The following is a 20,108-nucleotide window of genomic DNA, read 5'->3' on the forward strand; positions in this document are numbered from 1 at the left end:
CAGCACATCTATTTTTCATTTGGAATGAATTTGATTTTAGTATTTCAAATATATTGCTCTTTATGCTGAAACCTCCATATTTATAATTTGTAATACTTATAAGCTTGAAGTTCAAATGAGATGAAATGTAGGCTTGTAAGGCTTTTTGAAACAACTGAGATGAAATGTAGGTGGCCTTTTTCTCCGATCAAGTTCAACCATTGTGCCCAATTCATGAATTTCCCCCAACATCACACCTTAACAATTTTTGCAATTCGGGTAGCTTATAGTATATAGCATCTCTGATTTGAAAAACCAATTGCAATAGCATTAATTTTTAAAAAGGAAAATTTCATTCAGGTAAAAAAAAACCTGTTCTTTATCGATCATTACACAGGGAGCTTGACATTGTATTTCAATGTAAATTCTTAATGAAACTACATGTTTGCTTTATTGAAATCAGAATAGCGCTTGAGGCAACTAGTGAACCTCAAATGCTGTGTAACTCTATCACTTGCAGCTGGGAAGAGGGGATCCACACAAGCACCTATTGTGAAAATACGTATCCACCTGGAACCTTTGCAATCTCCCACCTTGTGGTATCTCACCGCACAACCTATTATAGCTCACATTGAAAGCCTGCAAAAAATCCACTTTGATCAATTCCTGGGGAATGCTTCCATAAATCTGATTGTGATTCAGATCCAACGATATCAAGCTCGTGGGAAGCTCCACTTTCGACATATCAAATGTTAGCAAGTTCCTCGAAAGGTCAATCATTTCCGTCGTTTTGTTGACCCCAAAAAGCATGGAGGCATCGCCTTCAAGCATGTTCCTCGAGAAATCTATCCTATTAGGGTCAATGAGGCCCAAGGAGGTCGGAATAGGCCCGGAAAGCTGGTTATGAGACAAGGTGAGATCTATGCCGGGCTTCTTGAATGACCCGAACGAGTCTGGGATTGGGCCTGTGAGCCTGTTCCGGTCCAAACGCAAGTCTATGAGGTTGGGTAGCTTGGAAAGTGAGCTCGGTATTGGGCCTGTGAGGTTATTGAAGGAAAGATGAAGCCATTGAAGGTTGGGTAGCTCGGACAAGAAATCGGGTATTGGGCCGGAAATATTGGTCCATGTGAGAATGAGCCACCTGAGGTTGGTGAGTTTGGCAATGGCGGGCTGGATTGGGCCAGTGAGTTTGGGTAGCTTGTGGAATTCAAGAACCTGCAAATAAGGGAGGTCACCTACGGAGGGTGGTATTTGGCCCGAGAAATTGGTCTCCGGGACAGAGGAAGATATGATAAGTGACGTGATGCGGTGCGTTTTTGGATCGCATTCTACACAATACCAATCGCAGCAAGCTGTTTCTGGGTTCCATGAGGCTAGGAGGTAAGGGTTGTTGAGGTCCTTCTTGATTTGGAGCAGCACTTTCTTGTCCTCTGGGTTGCACCGCCCTGAGAATGCAACATGAGAGAAGGAGAGCAACAAAAGGAAGCACAGTCCCAATATAGTTCCCATTTTCAGTGTGAAATGGAAAGTGGGAGAGTCTTCGAATTTATAGAGTGAAATGGGAACATGCTACATGTTAAGTGGGGGATAATATGATGTCTGTAGTGACGAAAGCACCTATACACACACAGCTCATTCATCTAATATTATTTTGTTATATAGCTTTGCCATTTATATTTTAAGGTGCTATTTCGATTTTCATTGAATTCAACATGAATCCACATTGAACTTTCAATGTCAAATTTTGTTTATATGATACATGTTAAATTTAACTTGATAGGTTCTAACTTCTTCAATAATATATAAAATCATGTTTGTAGCATCATTTTATGTATCAAATATAACAGCTAATAAAATATTAAGCTGGTCAAAAAAGAACAAAAGGCTTAACTGGATACATATCCGTTTGCCGCATTCCTATCACATACCTGCATCACAATGAATTATAAAAAAAAAAGGCTTTAACTACTGGATTTGGCAGGGCGTTGAACGCAGCCTTGCCCTTGCCCCTCCATTAAGATTGAAATGGAATTATTAGAGACAAAAGTGTGGACTTTTTCCATCATTCAAACACTAGATCTAGCTCTTTTAAAACAAATGATTCTTTTTTTCTTCTTCTATATTTTTAAGTAGGCCTCACACACTACAGATAATCCTCCTCAAACAATAATTGATTGTGTAATCTCTGTGACTATTTCTAGACGTTTTCAGTAAAAAATAAGTGAATTTTATAATGTGATGGAACATAACAATAATATTCTGTGTATTGTGTTTGGTAATTCCAAGTTATTAAAACATAACCATGATTTTAATTACATATATAACTCTGCATGTTTAATATTTGATTGAGGATAAAAAATTGAACTCAATTGAGCATTATGCATAGAAACCGTTTGTTATTGCTTATTTCATTAAATAATCACGTATTTCTTTAAAATAATCACTTTCAATATGCGTTAAAAAAACAGAAATCTGATTATTTCTTAAAGCTATTTCATGTGCGTTTGTTTAGATTAAAAAAATATGATTTTTAACTATAAAAAAATTCATTTTTACAAATTTTGAGAAAAACATAAGTTGATTCGTGTTTGCTTACTCTAATTGAAAACAATTTTTTTTTATTTCCTCTCATCTATCATAATATATTTTCATGATAAGTTAAAGTAGCTTTTTCAAATAATCTGTTTTTGGCTTTTAAGAAAAGATGAAACAAACATAAACATGATTTTTTTTATTAATAAAGTGATCTTTTTATTAAAAAGTGATCTTTTTATTAAAAAGTGATTTTTTATTAAAAAGTGATTTTTCTAAAGTAAGTTGAATCAAACGCACTCTAATTAACTCGTTTATCATTGCTTAAAAATGTGATTTTACTTTTTGAAAGAAATAATTGATTTTATTGTAAGTGGTTTTTTTAAAAAGTAGAAATTCATTTAACTTTGTCTACAAATATAATAAGTGTTTTTCACTTTATAAGTGATTTTAAACTGTTTAGATACAAAAGATTCCAAATATAAATTAGGGGTATTTTTGATCGTGTGAAATTTTTAAGAGAGTGTTCCGTTCCGCTCCCTTCCGTTCCACCCTTTTCCAGGGAACCAAAGTATCTCATTCCTGGAGCCTTTTGTCCGGTTCTGTTTCATCTTAAACACATGACAAACACAAAATAGAACCCATATATTATGTTCCATTCCATTCTCATCTATCTACCAAACGCTATCGTGCTTTCCTTTTCGAGGCAAAACATTTGGGTTAACTAACATTTGGGTCTGTGTTTGTCGTCACAATTTTAGAAAACCATCCACACATTTTAGAAAATAGCTCAATTTTAGGTCTTGCTAAAGCTCCAACCACTTTGCTATGTGTTTGGAAAGGTTCTATATGGCACGCCTACTTGTGTGTTTTTTTTTATAGGTAAATGTTAGTTGTTAGAAATGTTAGTAAATTAGTCTCTCCTCCGGGTTCGAACCCGGGACCCTTCACACTTCACCCCACCCAACTCTTATGTCCCTAGCTCTTACCACTTGAGCTATCGTTCGGGGACGCCTACTTGTGTAAATGGAGCTCATGTGAAATCAAAGTATAAATTTTAATTAAAATTTAATTTTTACTTGTGTATTTTTTTTTTGTCTTAACCTCATAATCGGACCACTACGGGTCTGCTTGAAAACTATTTTATGTTTTTAAAATTTATTATTGAAAACAGTTCTCAACTTTAGTTTTTAAAATAATAAATAAGAACAGTTAAAAAGTGTTTTCTGTTTTACTTTTTTGTTTTCAAATTACAATTTTTTTAATATTGGAAAACATTTCATTCAAACCGTTTTTTCCTTCAAAAACAGTTTTTAAAAACAGTTTCTAAATACAATTTTCAAAAACTGCAATTAAAATGCCCTTATTTCTTTTCCACCCAGATTCATGCGTTCTGTAAGCCTAAGCACCTGATAAACCATTGATTGGGCTTTGGGGTCATTATTTTGCTGTTTGTTATGTCTTGAATTGTTGTTGGTTGCTTTTTTTGGGTACATAAAAGCCTAAAAGAAACAGCAAAAGAAAAGGAGCCAAGCTAACTCCTCACAAAGACAGTACCCCGGTAATCATCTGCCAGCAACTGCCCAAGACCCGGCGGAGGCCGGTCATACTCCACCCACCTCCGATCATCTCTAGCCCTTCCTTAGCTAAGAAGTCCGCCACCCTATTCCCTTCACGCAAAGTATGAAGCACCGTCACTTGCCATTGCTGCTGCAGAATCTTAGAAATCAAGCTAATAATAGTTGCATACTGATGGAACACCGACACATGACCTTTAATAAGCAAAAGAGCCAGCGAGGAATCCGAATGAACAAGCACCCGACGAAAACCCCGCTCCCAACAAACCCGCAAGCCATGAAAGATAGCAAGTAACTCAGCCTTAAGAATCTCTGACACTCCTGTTGTTGGTTGTTATGTGTACTATAATAGTTGTTGTTGTGTTGTGATAACAGAATGATAATATTTGTTAGATCTTCCCCACTATTTAGTCCATTTTCTGGAGGACTCTCCAGACCATAATTTAGAATATTTTTGATAGTTCTTGAACACAAAGTCTTTGATCACACTACCTCCACTCACTCCCTCATTATTAGTGTTCACTTCTAATTGAACAGAATTTGATTTGATTTTTTTGTGATTCATGTAACAAATATCAAATAAAATAGATGGAAATTATGAAATTTATCTTATTTTTGGTATAGAGTAAACAAAGCAACAAGTTGAAGGAAGATTAATTTACTAATATGAGGGCTTGTTTCACTTGCTCACACTCTGCACCTGAGGTCTAAAAATCTATATAGTGTTACCCTGGAATTAGTCTTTGAGGGCCTAGAGTTTATGGGATGTGCCATTAATGCGGCTTCACGATTCAGCATTAAGATCACTAAAGACACTTTTGACACACAAAAGTTTAATATGTATGCATCTAAGAACTTCAAATGTTGAAAAAACATTATCGATTGTTTGTTAGCACAAAATGATATTTTCAATGATATAACACTCTAATCATAAAAATGTTATACACAGCCAAAAGAACTCTTATGTTTTGCTTTCCATTTATAATCTTAAGCAAAAGAACTCCAAAATTGAAAACATCATATTGCACTGAGAAGAGAAGGACTCATTCACTACATTAAGTCTGATGTTATGAACAAGAACAACTCAGTGAAGTTTAATATTTTCAACTTTAGAGTTATAGTGTTAGAGATTATAACTGAAAAGAAAAGCATAAGAGCTATTTTAATAGCGTATGTGATAGTATTTCTTTTATTAGAGTATTATGTAAATGAAAATATCCTTTTGCGCCAAATTGATAATGTTTATTTTTATGTTGTTGTAGACTTAGAAGCAATAGAGAGAAGATATTGTGCATGGGAACTTATAGATTCATCCATTCATGACTCATATTCAGCATCTGAAGTTACAAATTGGACTCTTGTTTGCAGGTGATATTGTGTCTTTTATTTGGGAACGTATGTGATATTATTATTTTTTTCAAAATATGTGACAGTATTTCTTTACACTACATAAACAAAAAAAAAGATTCGGGCTTGGCCTGGTAGAAGGGGCAGTGAACAAATGAGCCCAAAGGGATCAAACACCAAAGTTTAGAAGCTTCAGTAGAAAAAGAAAGTACCGCGGGGAAGCTTTTGCAGCAGCTAAGATTGGTTCACCACAACAGAAGAGAAGTCGGAAATAGAGTTGATTGAAATATCAAGAACTTCAACAACAAGAGTTTACATTTGTATGTTTTGTGTAAGATTTAGACAATTAGACTACACTGATAAATGAAATTTGCTTTTATTTGGTTTTCATGTATAATGCTCAAACAAGTTTACAATCAAGTATAATTTAAACACTTTATTTTTATTTTTTAAAGGGTTGTGTAAATGACCTGGATAAAATTTGAAGTTAATCACTATGTTGATCAATACCATTTAAGATAAGTGAGCAATTTTTAAACCAAATTTTAACTTGGTCATTTAACCAACACACAAATAGAATATTAATCAGAATAATGTAAAATATGATATATTAATAATACTAATAGTGATAAATAAAAATGAGAAAAATAAAGAAGTTGTATTCACATCAACTAAAATAAAAGAAAAATTAAAAGATAAACCTAAAAATAATGATTAAAATTAAAATGAAAGAGGATAAAATTAGGTGTTGACAATTATGAAGTGCAACAATAAGTTCCCTTCAAAAAATAGACTCCAAATTTTGTGAAGTTCAGTGCTGAATACAAAATTCACTAGATTCACAATGGGACTGTGAGAATATTAAACTAGGGAAAAAACTATGTTTTCACACTGTCTCCACAATCAAACGCTCAAAAGAGCCTTAATCATAGGCTTTTGGGAATTGTTGGATTTTTTGCATGTCTAAAACATGAGAATAAACTCTCTTTATATAGGGCAAGGAGAGGAAATAGTGGAGAAACTTGATCTATGTGGGACTAAAATGTGTTGACCAATGATTGACTTTCAAGTGTAATTTTAATTTTATGTCAACTTTGACGTTTTTTTTTAAATCCAATGATTCTTAACCACATATGCATTAGCCTTCATCCTCTTCCCTTTTCAGACACTTGACATGGCTGCCTTCATGGGTTCCAGTGAAGTGGAGTACAAATTCCTTAGTCCAGATCCATATAAAAAGTGGGAGGGAAATCATCATCTGCGCCATCTTCATCTGCCGCTAAAGCATGGGCTTCGGATCCATCGGATTTTGTAGTTGAGCCTCCCGATTTTGAGGAGGAGGATGATCCTCCCGATTTTGAGGAGGAGGATGCAAAAACTTCCATGTCGGTCGGCAGCGTTGGGGTGTGTGAGGTCCTCCGCATCCTATACGACGGACGTTCTCGACGATTTTTCTTTTTCATGTCCCGCATGTGTCCCTCCGTTCGATCGTAATAGCCAACAAGCGGAACCACCGCGACAGCTGTCGCGGCTTCGGCCTTCTCTAACAGATCTACCCTCGCCATCATAGCTTTGAAGGTGGGGCTGCTACTTCCCTCGCCGCCAGGGATCTGCCCTCCGCCTCCCTCGATGGAAGGCGCTACTGCTGCACCGCCGCCGCCTCCGACGAGAGAAGAACTGTCGCGAGCGCGCGGTTTTCCATCAAGAACCTTCGACCCTTTCATCGCTGCTGCTTTCGAAAACTCGCGTAATAATTATATCTTATCTCTTTCTCAAGAATTTTAGATGACAACAAAATATTCCAAATGTCACCGGTTTCATATAAAACAGACGTTAACAACTCTAGATATGAGTTCTTGAATACACCTCTATAAACATGTTGTAGCAACATCTTTGTTTTGTCTTATAAACAAAAAGTGACTTAGTAGACATTTAATTTAACTTTTGGAGTGCTATTAGGGTTGTGGAATTTTGCTCTAGCCTCCCAACAAGGTAAATATCACTTCAGTATCATTTTCATGACGTTAAAATACACCCAAAATAGTGAAAATACACATATTTTCCATTTTAAAAAATATTGTCTAAATGACCCATGATATAGTTTGGGTTAAATAATCCATCATTCAATCACATTGGAGATAAGTGAGTTGGAAATAAATTAATAAATAAAATATATAAATTCCAACTCACTTATCTCCAATATGATTGGATGATGGGTTATTTACCCAAATTATATCATGGTCATTTAGACAACCCCTTTAAAAAAACTTGTGAAATCCGGGTCGATTGAAGTGATTCACAATATTTTTGCTACAAATTTTCTTTTCTTTTTTAATATAGTTCATTTTAAATACCTCCTTCAATTTTAATTCCTGACATATGAAATTGACTGTTACAACCAACCTGGTAAGAATGGACCACTTTAATTTACGCATTTACAAGGAAAATAACTGATACTAATTAATCAGAGATCTTATTAAAAAACCAAAATTGATGACTAAACAGCCTATCTATGCATCAAGTCATCAACCTTTCCAGGCCAACGGGAGGATTGAGTAATTAGTTCAATACAAGCTTCCATTTTTGCCTGAAACTATAAACTAGTAATTCTAACAATTTGTTTGGTTTGCCATTTAAATTTTTAAAAAATCACTGAAAAAAAGTATTCCCAGTAACATTTTTAAAAGCATTTCTGCTTCCAAGGTGAAAACTTACCAATATTCCCAACATACACAATTACACACTGTGCCTCAGAGGAATCATGTACATTCCACAAAAGCCAAACAAAGCAAATAGCAATTAGATAATAATGGCTTCCAAACAATGGCAAGAACTGTATATAGTTGTTAGTACTAAAATTTTACTCTATATTAATTATCTGTCTATCAATTCTATACAGACAAGACCTGAGTTGAGGATATGCATTGCATGGTGAGTAAGTAAGAGGGACCAGATGTAAGGCAACATTAAATTTGTAATGTTTAAGAGAGAAATTTAAGAAGCTACAATTAATTTAAGGTCAGGCACATATAGCTAGATAACTAGTGCATGTCACTACTACCAGTTGCATTGCATTTCATTGCTGTTCATTCTTGGCGAGGGCGTGCCACCCACAGAGAACTCAGAGCTCGCAGACGGTGGAAGTACTCCGCCATGGCCAGAAAACACCTTGCCGCTTGACGCGTCGTTAGGATCTGATGCAGACGGTGAATGGTTTGGTGCCGCAGACAATCTGCCTGTAAGTTTCAATCACAAAACAAGTTAACTTTCTAATTATTTTTCTTTCTTCTAATTCTCAATTACACATGCATATACACAGAGAATCTGGTGAGAACATGCTTCAATTTTAACCTTAGAAAATAAATAAATAGTTAAAACTAGATTTGAATGAAATAATTTTAACCATTCATAGTATGCTTCAGGTTAAGGATATCTTTGTTACATATTCAACAGAAAAGAAAGAGTTCATCAGCTACATTTGATGTTTAGGATATTGGAAAGGTAATTTCAACTTTTGATTTTCCCCTCTGACATTCTATCTAGCGAAAAGTATATAAAATAATGACTTTGTCTACTCATCTGAACTAAGAAATGGTTCACATGCAGGTTCAAATGATTTAAAAAAAAATTAGTTTTAGTACATGAGAACCATATCCTAAATAACATGTAATGAATTGTAAATAACATGTAATGAATGTTAGTTGTAAAAACATTTATAATTTTAATGGTGGATACTGGATAGAACTGCAGTTAGAAGCAAATATATTTGAAGTTAAAATGGTCAGAAAAAGACAAAAGAAGTTGGAAGGAAAACTAGAACAATCTTTCTTTCTTTTTCAAAACTTTGAAAGAAATTAAACTAAGAACTGAAACCTTTACCCCCTGATTCAATGCATGGGGAGATTTTCATGGACAAATTCTGGAATATTTGATCAAAATTTCATTAAAACACTTTAATATCAAAAGTAGAATATTGTAGAACATTTTCAACGGATCGAGCCGTAAAACACCTTATTATACACATACAAGTTAATGTACAGACTGTATTATTTTCAAGAAGTATGACTAATGGTTCAACGCTTAGAAGCAAATATATTTGAAGTTAAAATGGTCAGAAAAAGACAAAAGAAGTTGGAAGGAAAACTAGAACAATCTTTCTTTCTTTTTCAAAACTTTGAAAGAAATTAAACTAAGAAATGAAACCTTTACCCCCTGATTCAATGCATGGGGAGATTTTCATGGACAAATTCTGGAATATTTGATCAAAATTTCATTAAAACACTTCAATATCAAAAGTAAAATATTGTAGAACATTTTCAACGGATCGAGCCGTAAAACACCTTATTATACACATACAAGTTAATGTACGGACTGTATTATTTTCAAGAAGTATGACTAATGGTTCAACGCTTAGACAATATTTTCAAACATTGGGTTTCTGAATCCGAAATGGCAACAATAATAATTAAGAATAACAATGATCAAATTGATCCCATAATTAACATAGAATAGAAGTGTAGAACATGCAAATACTACAAATTGGTCAAACTACGACTTGAGGTTAACTTGTGATTAAATCACATAATCATAATTATGATTGATCTAGCCTACCTAATTATTCCTACATTTTTCGTTTCACATGGTTTCGGTTGGTTAATTAGATTGAAAGAGAGAATATATTCTTGGATGACTTGTAAATAACCCCCCCCCCCCCCCATCATTCATGTGTAGAAATTAATAAAAGTTTGGTGGACCAACTCTAGCTAGTGAGATGATGAATACAGCACTGCACACACACATACATAATATTCACTGCACACACACATACATAATGAGGTGGCATTTGCAGATTAATTGCCAATGCAAAAAATTCACAAAAAAAACTCAGGCCATTTTACCAAAGGTGTCAACTTTTTTTTTTTTTTTTGATAAAAATTCCAAAACCAAGTGATCACATTCTTACTTTAGAAAAGAATCCCACTCCATTCAAAATTCACCCACACAAAGCTAAACAAACACAAACTCTCTTTGTGCATGTTGGGCTGAGGATGTGGGCCCAAAATGGTTGAAGAGTGTTGGACTATGGATTGAGTGTAGAATGGTTAAGACATTTTAGATTTCTAGCATCTATATACTATAGTTTTTATTTTAACCCACTAGATTCGGTTTTCCTACGGTCACATATTCATTCTAGTCAAAGCTTCATAGCTGTTTAATTAAGATCAAGCGGTTCAAAATTAAAATTAGATTTCAGATGTATAATTAATCACTTTAAATTCAAGTTGCAGGATCTTAATTAAACAGTGTTGGAATAATGACTACAAAATGAATTTAGGAAAATGCAACTTCATCAAATCCAAATTCCACCCCATGTGGGATTTCTAGTAATTTCAAGAGTGTATATAGAAGTAGTCAAAAAGGAAAGTTATGGGGAAGGGTCTATGTAGTGGTGTCTTGGAGTCAAACGGTTATGACCATGACATCACATAGATATGGGCCTAGCTAGAGGGACATATCTTCACATTAGAATTGTATAGGTAGGGGACCACTAACCTTAGTACTGTCACGTGTATTCAATCAATAACAACACATACTATAGACACCTTAGGAATTCAATGTTCATGAAAAATGTTCAAAATCATATATATCCTCATGCTAATGTATTTTATCCTTCTTAATTAATATGATACCTTTGTTATGCTTTTTATGCGTATGTGTACTTATCCAATCACTTTTTAAAATACATGTACTACAAAGATGCTAATTCTTCTACCAACTTTAAGCTTTAGTACACATGCACCTTCAATTTGTTGCATGTAATATTCCTTATTGAGATGCACGTCTCTGTTTATAGAGTATCCAAGTATCTGTACGAGACAGAAGTGAATGGAACTAGAGTCTTTTTAGAGATATAAATATTGGGCCCCCAATGTTTGTTTGTAGATTCCCCGAATGAAATGAATGTTTGAATACACAATAAAAAATTAAAATAAGTTAAAATTACGATGAATAAAAGTAACTCTTCTCTTATTTTTTATGTTGATTCACTGTAATTTTAACTTTAGCATAATTTTTTTACTGTGTATCCAAATTTACACGAAACGATGCATCTCACCAAAGAGTAAAATGCGTGGAAAAGAGCAGTTTAGTTTATGGGGTTGGGGCAGGTTTTCCTACCCGAGGAGCAACAGATTCTTGTACTTATAACTGACCCCACGAGATCCGTTATGAAAACTAAGTCATTAGGGACCACAAGACAAAACTAATCAACCAAAATCACTAGCTCACGAAAACTCCCATACCGAATCTTCAAAACCAAATACTATGTCTATGATTAACATTATTTATGATGAGAGTAATAAATTTTCACACCTAAACAAATATTACATTATTATTTTAAATTACCAAATGTTTATATGAAGTGAAAGTAATGTAGTGTGTACCTGTCTCACCAAACCTTCAAGAGCTCCGAGCTTGTTCATGGCCACAGACATTTGTCCCATGTAATTAGCCATGTTAGGAGGATAGCTCAATGAGTCTGATGTGATAGTGTCTGCAAGAGATTGATTGAGAGCTTCAAGCCCTTGAGAAAGAGCCTCTTCTCCTTCTTGTGTAGATTGTTGCAATCCACATATAGCCAATATTTGTTGCTCCGTTAAAGGCTCAATTTGAGTCAGAACAATCTAAAACACACAAAGTCGATCATAATCATTAAATCAATATACACATATACTTATGCTATTCTAGTATGTATAATTGTATAACTGTGCACATATATGGATGTCAAATCACATAATATTATGATTGTGAGAGGTTGTTTATTGATTAACTAGGGTACAAGGAGATATGGGTATGAAAACAAGGACTTTATTCCCATTTCCCATCAACAACCATTTGAAAACAAGAAAATGATAGAGAGATAGAGACCCGTGCGTGCCACTCTCTTTTTCTTTAATTTGCATAATTTCTTAATCGATTATCTCCAGTTCCGGTTACAAATTGGAGTTGAAGACATGGGATCATGGGGGATGAAACCTAACTTCCCATTCATGACCGGAAAATCTTCATGGTTTCATTTCGTCATTCATATTTATGGCATTAAATTCATACTCCTTTGTTTTCTTAGGTATAGTCTGACCGACAAAACGGAGTTTATTTCATGCATTTATAATGTCAACTTCTTTTGAATTTTGTATATAACGTTACCCAATTTCATGCCTCCTTTCCGCATGCAAGTTATTCCAATAAATTAACATGGAAAAGAAAGTCATATTGAAAAATACAGTAAATATTAAGATTGAGCATGTATTTGGCTATCCGTGTGCGCATTAGTGCAAACTTGCATTCACACACATCATTTAGGCTCTACTGGTATTGAAACACACTAAGCTATTGGATAAGATCGTTAGTTGTATTGTATATACCTTGATGAGTTCAGATGGTTTGAATCCACCAATCCACATGAAGCAACGTTCAGCTGGGGTCTTCCACATGCCAGAAAAAACATGGAATACGTCTGTTTTGGCCACTAAGCACTTGAGGTTCATGACTTGGTCATAATGTGCCAAGCAATTGTTCACAAACATCCTAAGCTCGTTCTCAGGAAGGTGCTCTTGAACTGCAGCTCTCAGCTCACAAACTAAACGGTGGTGCTCCTCTAGCCATCTACCATATTCCACATCAAATATTGCAGCCTCTGAGAAAAATATAAATAAAATTCATAAATGACAATCCAAGAGGATCAACAACTAAAGCACAATTGATATGTTTGTTTTATGACAGTACTGGGAAATAGGAATAGATACCTGAGCTAGTGCTATTCATAGGGACAGGAAGGCCTTGCTCTCCTGCCACAATTGCACCACCCCCACCAAAGAACATGCCCTAAAAAAAGAAATAACCATCCACCACTCATGTTAGAATTTCATACTTCCTCGATATCATCATCGAGCATACTCCATGTTAAAATATACAATGAAAAATTACGGTGAAAAAGTCTCAAAAACTAAAGAAAGTTATCCTGCGTGATTTTAGACTCACTGTGACTTTTCGGTGTGTATACTAACATGCACATAGTGTTATGGATGACTAAAAAGAAAGGTTTTTTTTGTTCTCTTACTTGGCCTCTTGCACGCTGTAGTTCTTGTTCCAGCTGATTGAGCCTAATCCTACTCGATTCTAGCTGCTGAACATAGGCCTGAGAAAGAGAGAGGACAAATAGAATGGTACATTATTTTATCATAAGTAAGAGAGCATTGCCAAGTTTTACCTAAAAAGTGTAAAAAAAACACACTTGAGATCAAATATATATATCTTCTTGGGGATTCGCTTACCTTTTTCCTCAGCCTGCTTTTCCTAGCTGCCTCTCTATTCTGAGCAAGTCTTCTGAGTGTCTGTGCATAACGTTTTCCAAGCAGCCACCATATAAATTAAGCATTGATTGTCACTCAAATTAAAAAAAATGAAGATGCCCATAAAATAGAGAGAGATAGAGTAACTAAATAGTTAACCTTTGGATCTGGTGTCTTTGGTCCTTCATGTTCAGAACTTGAGGTAGGACCCTTGCCAATGCTCACTCGCTGCTGCAATAGTAAACCCCCATAGGTAGGTGAACAATAATAGTTAGAGAAATTGTTGAGAGAGCATAATAATTAAATAAATATCAATTGGGTAACTTAAAAAAGGTCTGAACTTCTGGCTTCAAAGATGCTACCAAACTCTGATTCTTGTTCTATTCAATTATAATATAACTAAATTTAACAGATAGATAGATATGTTTTTTCTTTCTCTATATATATATTTTATGTACGAACCTTGACACCTTTGGGTGGCTCAGGTGCAGAGGCGGCTTCATTTCTTGGGTTGGCCAACTCCATGGACGGCTCTGATATTGCTCTCTTGGATCCACTGGTTTGTGAAGAATTTACCAAGTCTATGCTAAGAGCCTATAATTAAAAGTCAAACAAAACCACAAACAAAACATGTCAATTTATAAGTGTTGTTTATTAGCAAATAGGCTAGCAAATACTATTGATGTCGACAAAATGGAAGTATAGCATCTAACACAATTGACAAAGAAAGAGGGTCGATACTAGTTATTATTACCTTGGAATTGGATGATGATGGCTCTACGTGCATAGGCTGAGAGGGGAAAATGTTGAGAGTTGGAGGCCTCATTCCTGATGATGATGAGTTATTCTCTGTTGAGATGAAACCATGCACCAAATTCAGCATCATGAATTGTGTGTGTAAATAAATACATCTAAGCAAGCTATATATGTGTGTGTGTCAGAGATAAAGGAAAGAGAATGATTTAGAGAGGACCAAGAATAAGAATCATAAGAGACAAGGCAAGCAAGAGAGTGTGAAATTATCATGCATTTGTGGCTCTGTCCTCCCAAACAGAAAAGTAAAGGCACAGGGAACCCATACCATACTCGTTCCCCTTTTCAGTACATGTGGTTTTTTTGAAGAGTAAGAGATCATGATACCAAGTTTGTTACATGTCATGATCTCAAAGAATCAGTAAATAAAATAAAAACATAGAGTGAGAGAAGAGAGTGGAAGAGAGAGAGAAATGACAATTTTTTAATTTTGGAAAATGGAAATGTCTACTCTTTTTTTTTCAACCCTTTTGGTTTCTCTGCAAGGATCTGGTCAAAGCAAGTACTATACTGTGCAGAAGATATGAAATTATTCTGAACATGTTATTGGTGTGACCAGAAGAGAATCTCCAACACAAAACAAAAAGTGATCAGAGGGGAAAGGAAGGGTTTCTCTTTTTGAATTTGAAGAAAAAGGGTATTGGAATTTGGAAGAAAGAAGAAATTTTGATGGATGCATGTGTGTGAGAAAAATAAAAATAAAAGCTCACGTCTTTGTTGGTCTTGATTAACACTTGAAGGCTCTCCAGCTTGTCCATCAAGATAGAGAAAAAGGGCTTGATCCAATTCTCCCAAATCATAAGCTCCAGAATCCTTGCTTCTGCTGACATAAACAAATCATGCATAAATCACATGAAATAGAAATAGAATTAACAATAAATCATATAGAAAGAAACAAAATAATGCAAGACAATTAGTTTCTTTGTCTCATCTAATGTTGTTAAAACTCACAGCAGGTAGTTCCCAGGGACAGAGGATGATGAAGAAGGTTGCATCATTCCGAATGAAATTTGATGTTCTGGTGTTTGATGATGATGGTGGTGGTGCTGAAAGAGGTGGTGGGGATGACGGTGTTGCTGCGGTGGTGGGAGTGGTTGAAGTTGAGTGGTTGTGGGGTTGGTGTTGTTTTTGACACTGGAAGCCATCATGGCCAAAGGAGAGTAGAAGAATTGAACCTAAAAGCTATGTTGTTGTCTGTTGCTATTGTTTTATAGTTGTGATTTTGAAGAAGTTGCTGCCATCAATCAATGAGAAAACCGCCTCCACTTATGATCACTAACTTTCTCCAGGGAAAAGGAGAGTCGGTTACAATGGATTTTGAATAGCAATAGAAAAGAGTAATTAGAGAGAGAGAAAAGAGGGAGTGGAATTGAATGCAACCAGAGAAAAGACAAAGCTTTATTTTCTTCTTCTTCTCTCCTGTTTTCTCTCTCAGGATTTCTGCTGCAAAATCTGAAAATAAAGCGGTCCTCTTCAACTCTCTCTCTCTCTCACTATATATCTCATGGAAAGAGAAACCACATAAGAACAAGAGAACCTGTTTTTGTTGAAGTTGTCTTATTTTTTTCTTCATGACAGAAATTTTATAGTGTTAAATTGTTCTCGCAATTTTAATCTGAATATGGTGAAAATTAAGAGTATATGATTCTTAAAAATCGAATCATCAATTTAAAAGTTCAAACAGTCATTTTTTACTACTGGTGCGATATCCTCATTAAGTCTCCTATAAGCCATTTCAAAAAAAAAAAAAGAGTCTACTATAAGCAGAAGAAACTGATTTGGATTCAAAGATTAAAATTAATTAATCTTAAAAGGTGTGGCCCTTTTATTCTACGGAGTGAAATGACCAAAGAGTAGTAGTCCTTTTGTGAGATTAAGTTTTACAATTTGACATTTCATGCAAACTTACACGTAGATGCCTGTGGGAGGCGGCATTGTCTGGAGCTGGTAGCACTTGCATCACTTTTTTTCTAATTTTATTTTGTGCCTTTCTCACCTTTTTCTATTATATCAAGGTTTTTCTCCTTTTCTTCTTCTATATTCATACTTTTTCCATTAGACTTGAAATGAGTATAAATGAATTATTACTAAATGTAAAATATTACTAGCACTTCGTAAAGAACTAGCATTTTAAATATGCAAGAGAGATATGGTTGTCTCAGTTAATTAAATAAAAATGTTTTATAGACTTATTTGAAAATGTGATAAAATTTCACAAACGGGTTAGATTGATTAAGTTTTTTTTTTTACATCGAAAAAATAAATTACAACTGTTAGGAATTGATCTCTGCACCTACCTCTCAGGCTCTCACCAACCCATGTGTCACCAAACTCTTACCATGTGAGTTGTTATTAAGGAATAGGTTGATTTAGATTGGAAAAGTTCTTTACAATCGTACATTATTTTCATATAAAAATTGTTTGCATTGATTATGTTGTTCATTGCTTATTTAATACTGATAAGTAAACTTGCGCGATTATCCGGAGGTGTTTATCGCAGGTAATGCATCTCCATTTAATGTTTGTCGCTTGTTTTAACCAACGTTATTTGTTTCGTCAGACATTACGTTGTCTTCAGCTGCATACCTTTGTTTATATTTAGTGTGTTTTGAGACTGATTACTTTCAATTATTTGAACTCTGACATAAGTCATTGTTATTCGGGAACTGATTGATTTAGATTGGTAAAATTCTTTACAATCGTACATTATTTTTCATATAAAAATGGGTTGCATTGATTATGCTCTTCATTACTTAATTAATACTAACAAGCAAACTTGCGCGATCATCCGGAGGTGTTTACGGTAGGTAATGCGTCTCCATTTAATGTTTTGTCGCTTGTTTTAGCCAACATTATTTGCTTTCATCAGGCGTTACGTTGTCTTCAGCTGCAGACCTTTGTTTATATTTAGTGTGTTTTGACACTGACTACTTTCAATTATTTGAACTCTACCATAAGTCATTGTTACTTGGAACTGATTGATTTAGATTGGTAAAATTCTTTTACAATCGTACATTATTTTTCATATAAAAATGGTTTGCATTGATTATGCTCTTCATTACTTAATTAATACTAACAAGCAAACTTGCGCGATCATCCGGAGGGGTTTACGGCAGGTAATGCGTCTCCATTTAATGTTTTGTCACTTGTTTTAGCCAATGTTATTTGCTTTCGTCAGGCGTTACGTTATCTTTAGCTGCAGACCTTTTTTTATATTTAGTGTGTTTTGAGACTGATTACTTTCAATTATTTGAACTCTAACATTAGTCATTGCTGTTGCCAAAAAAAAAAACATTAGTCATTGTTATTCGGGAACTGATGATTGATTTAGATTGGAAAAATTATTTACAATCGTACATTATTTTTCATATATAAATGGTTTGCTTTGATTATGTTCTTCATTACTTAATTAATACTAACAAGCAAATTTGCGCGATCATCCAGAGGTGTTTACGACAGGTAAAGCGTCTCCATTTAATGTTTTGTCGCTTGTTTTTGCCAATGTTATTTGCTTTCGACAGGCATTACGTTGTCTTCAGCTGCAGACCATTATTTATATTTAGTGTGTTTGAGACTGATTACTTTCAATTGTTTGAACTCTAACATAAATCATTGTTTGGTAGCTCTTACCCTTGTAATTAATATTGTAAAGGATTGTCCTAACCTTTCATTAGATTATGATTTCGTGGATCTTTCTTTTGTGTGTAAGAGTGCCAATGGTGTTACTAATTTTCTGGCTATGAAGAATTTCTCTTCCTCTCCAATGTTGTTTTGATTGAGGATATTCCTCCATATTTTTTTTTCTTTTATTTAGCATGATGTATTAGCATCTAGATATATATGTTTCCTCTTCTTAATTAATGAAGTTCCTTTTAGGAAAAATAGTTTGTACTTATGTTAAAGAGGAGCGTTTGCTACATTAATTTTAACACTTTTTTTCAAAAACACACTCGATCTTCACTACTTAAAATTTATATGAGAGCTATGAAATTAGAAGTGCGATCCAATATTTAACAACAGGAATATCAAATCTCTCTCTGCTAGGGTTTGCCATTCCAAGCCTCCAGCGGCGGCGCCGCCTCCCCTCCTTCACGGAGGTGGCGCCTCCCACTCCTGTTTCCCGGCGTTTCTTCCTTCTTCTCTTGGCCACTTTCTCCTTCTCCTGTTCTTATTTTCAGCTTTGTTCTCTCTTCTATTTCTCTTGTTTCATGCTCGTTTCTCTCCTTGTGTGCTAATAAACCGGTTCCAGTTTCGTCTGCTCAGTCTGTGCGCGAGTTCTTGCTTCCACTTTCCTCCTCGGTGCGCCGCCCCCTTCTGGCTCGCTGGGTCTGGATGGGTGGTCGTGCGTTGCAACGGGTCTGGTTGTTCGGGATCTGGGCTTTGGTGTGCCGTCTGAGGTCGGCGACGGTGGTTCTGGGCCGTCTTTGCAGGTCCGGGTTCTAGGCGGTGGTTCTGGGTTCCTCAGTCTTTTCCTGCTCCTGTTGGCGTAGGCGTTATGACGCTTGCACGGCCTCCCCCTCGCCGTGGGCGATATCGCTGCTCTTCTCCATAGCGAGTGTCGTCGGCAAGTCTTTGGCTTGCCTGATCTGTGATTGCCTGCTGGGGCCAGATCTGGGAGCGTGGTGGCCTTGTTTGCGGCGGCGTCCTCCTCCTTCCCCCTTGGTGACATTGCCACTGTTGTGTTCAAGTCGTTTTGCTGCGTTGTGGTTTTGGTTCGGCTCGGAGCCTCGCCTTTGGCGCCTCCGTCGCTAGTGCGCCGTGCAATCATGTCGTCGTTGGTGAGCCTCGTTACTTGCCTTGATCTGTGCTAGCCTGTTGAGGCCAGATACGAGTCTGTGGTGGCGGTGTAGTGCGACGGCGGCGCCCCCGTTTCGCTAGGAGTTCCACCCTGTTTTTCAGTTTACTGCTCGTGACTCCTCAAATCTGTCGATTTCGGTGTCCTTTCTCAGATTTGAACCTTTCAGAGTGCTTATTTATGTTCTTTCCTTCACCGTTTTGCATCTTTGATGCCGGCGGCAGTTGAGGAGCTTCTTCTGTCCTGCTTTTGTGGTGTTGCGCGGTTGAGTTTTTCTGAAGTCTCGATGCATACTAGGTTGGTGGTCATGATGCAGCCTGAGCCATCGGTGGTGTTTTGATCTCTTGGGCTTAGTTCTGAGGTGTTTATGGTCGATAGTTCGTGCGTTGTTGCTTTTCTAGTGCCGAGATGCGGCTCCGTTTTTGTTGGGTTGTGTGACTTTTGTCACAATTTGGGTCCCCGACAGATGTCCGTCTCGTAGGTTTTTGATCGGAGTTTGTTCTCATGATCATTGGGTTGCAGTTTTAATTTCTGCTCTGTAGCACTAGATGACTATTTGTACTATCGACATTTTATATATATATATATCTTTTGTTTTCTAAAAAAAATATTTAAAATAGAGACATAAAAAGAAAATGAAATAAGAAAAAAATAAAAAATAAAAAAAACACCTTAAATATTGCTGAGGCTCGAAGCTGCAGTTACACTAAATGA

General features: G+C 35.7%; 2 protein-coding genes across 6 annotated transcripts; both read right to left on the reverse strand.

Moving 5' to 3' along the window:
• Positions 1–309: 309 nt before the first annotated feature.
• LOC130730684 (polygalacturonase inhibitor-like) lies at positions 310–1,512 on the reverse strand. Its single transcript, XM_057582747.1, has one exon. The coding sequence runs from the start codon at positions 1,486–1,488 to the stop codon at positions 490–492; it is 999 nt and encodes a 332-aa protein (XP_057438730.1). The 5' UTR covers positions 1,489–1,512; the 3' UTR covers positions 310–489.
• A 6,763-nt stretch (positions 1,513–8,275) lies between these two features.
• Positions 8,276–16,098, reverse strand: LOC130730686 (bZIP transcription factor TGA10-like). 5 transcript variants are annotated; one of them, XM_057582750.1, is made up of 11 exons: positions 15,551–16,098; positions 15,310–15,422; positions 14,541–14,635; positions 14,249–14,380; positions 13,946–14,014; positions 13,769–13,828; positions 13,555–13,632; positions 13,241–13,319; positions 12,860–13,131; positions 11,879–12,118; positions 8,276–8,671 (listed from the first exon to the last, which is right to left on the reverse strand). In XM_057582750.1, exons 1-11 carry the CDS (start codon positions 15,745–15,747, stop codon positions 8,522–8,524), a joined length of 1,485 nt encoding a protein of 494 aa, XP_057438733.1. In that variant the 5' UTR covers positions 15,748–16,098; the 3' UTR covers positions 8,276–8,521. The 5 variants fall into 5 exon arrangements, with proteins under 5 accessions (XP_057438733.1, XP_057438732.1, XP_057438735.1 ...); XM_057582749.1 differs by having other exon boundaries at positions 13,946–14,017; positions 15,551–16,096; XM_057582752.1 differs by having other exon boundaries at positions 15,310–15,419; positions 15,551–16,095.
• Positions 16,099–20,108: the final 4,010 nt, after the last annotated feature.

This window comes from Lotus japonicus, chromosome 1 (genome assembly GCF_012489685.1).
Source record: "Lotus japonicus ecotype B-129 chromosome 1, LjGifu_v1.2".
Classification (NCBI taxonomy): Eukaryota; Viridiplantae; Streptophyta; class Magnoliopsida; order Fabales; family Fabaceae; genus Lotus; species Lotus japonicus.

Coding starts and splice junctions, on each gene's coding strand:
- LOC130730684 (XM_057582747.1), bottom strand. CDS start 1,488: ATGGGAACTATATTGGGACTGTGCTTCCTTTTGTTGCTCTCCTTCTCT.
- LOC130730686 (XM_057582749.1), bottom strand. CDS start 15,747: ATGATGGCTTCCAGTGTCAAAAACAACACCAACCCCACAACCACTCAA. Junction 14,018..14,248: donor AGCCACCCAAAGGTGTCAAG/GTTCGTACATAA, acceptor TTACTATTGCAG/CAGCGAGTGAGCATTGGCAA. Junction 13,132..13,240: donor TATGAATAGCACTAGCTCAG/GTATCTATTCCT, acceptor TATTTTTCTCAG/AGGCTGCAATATTTGATGTG.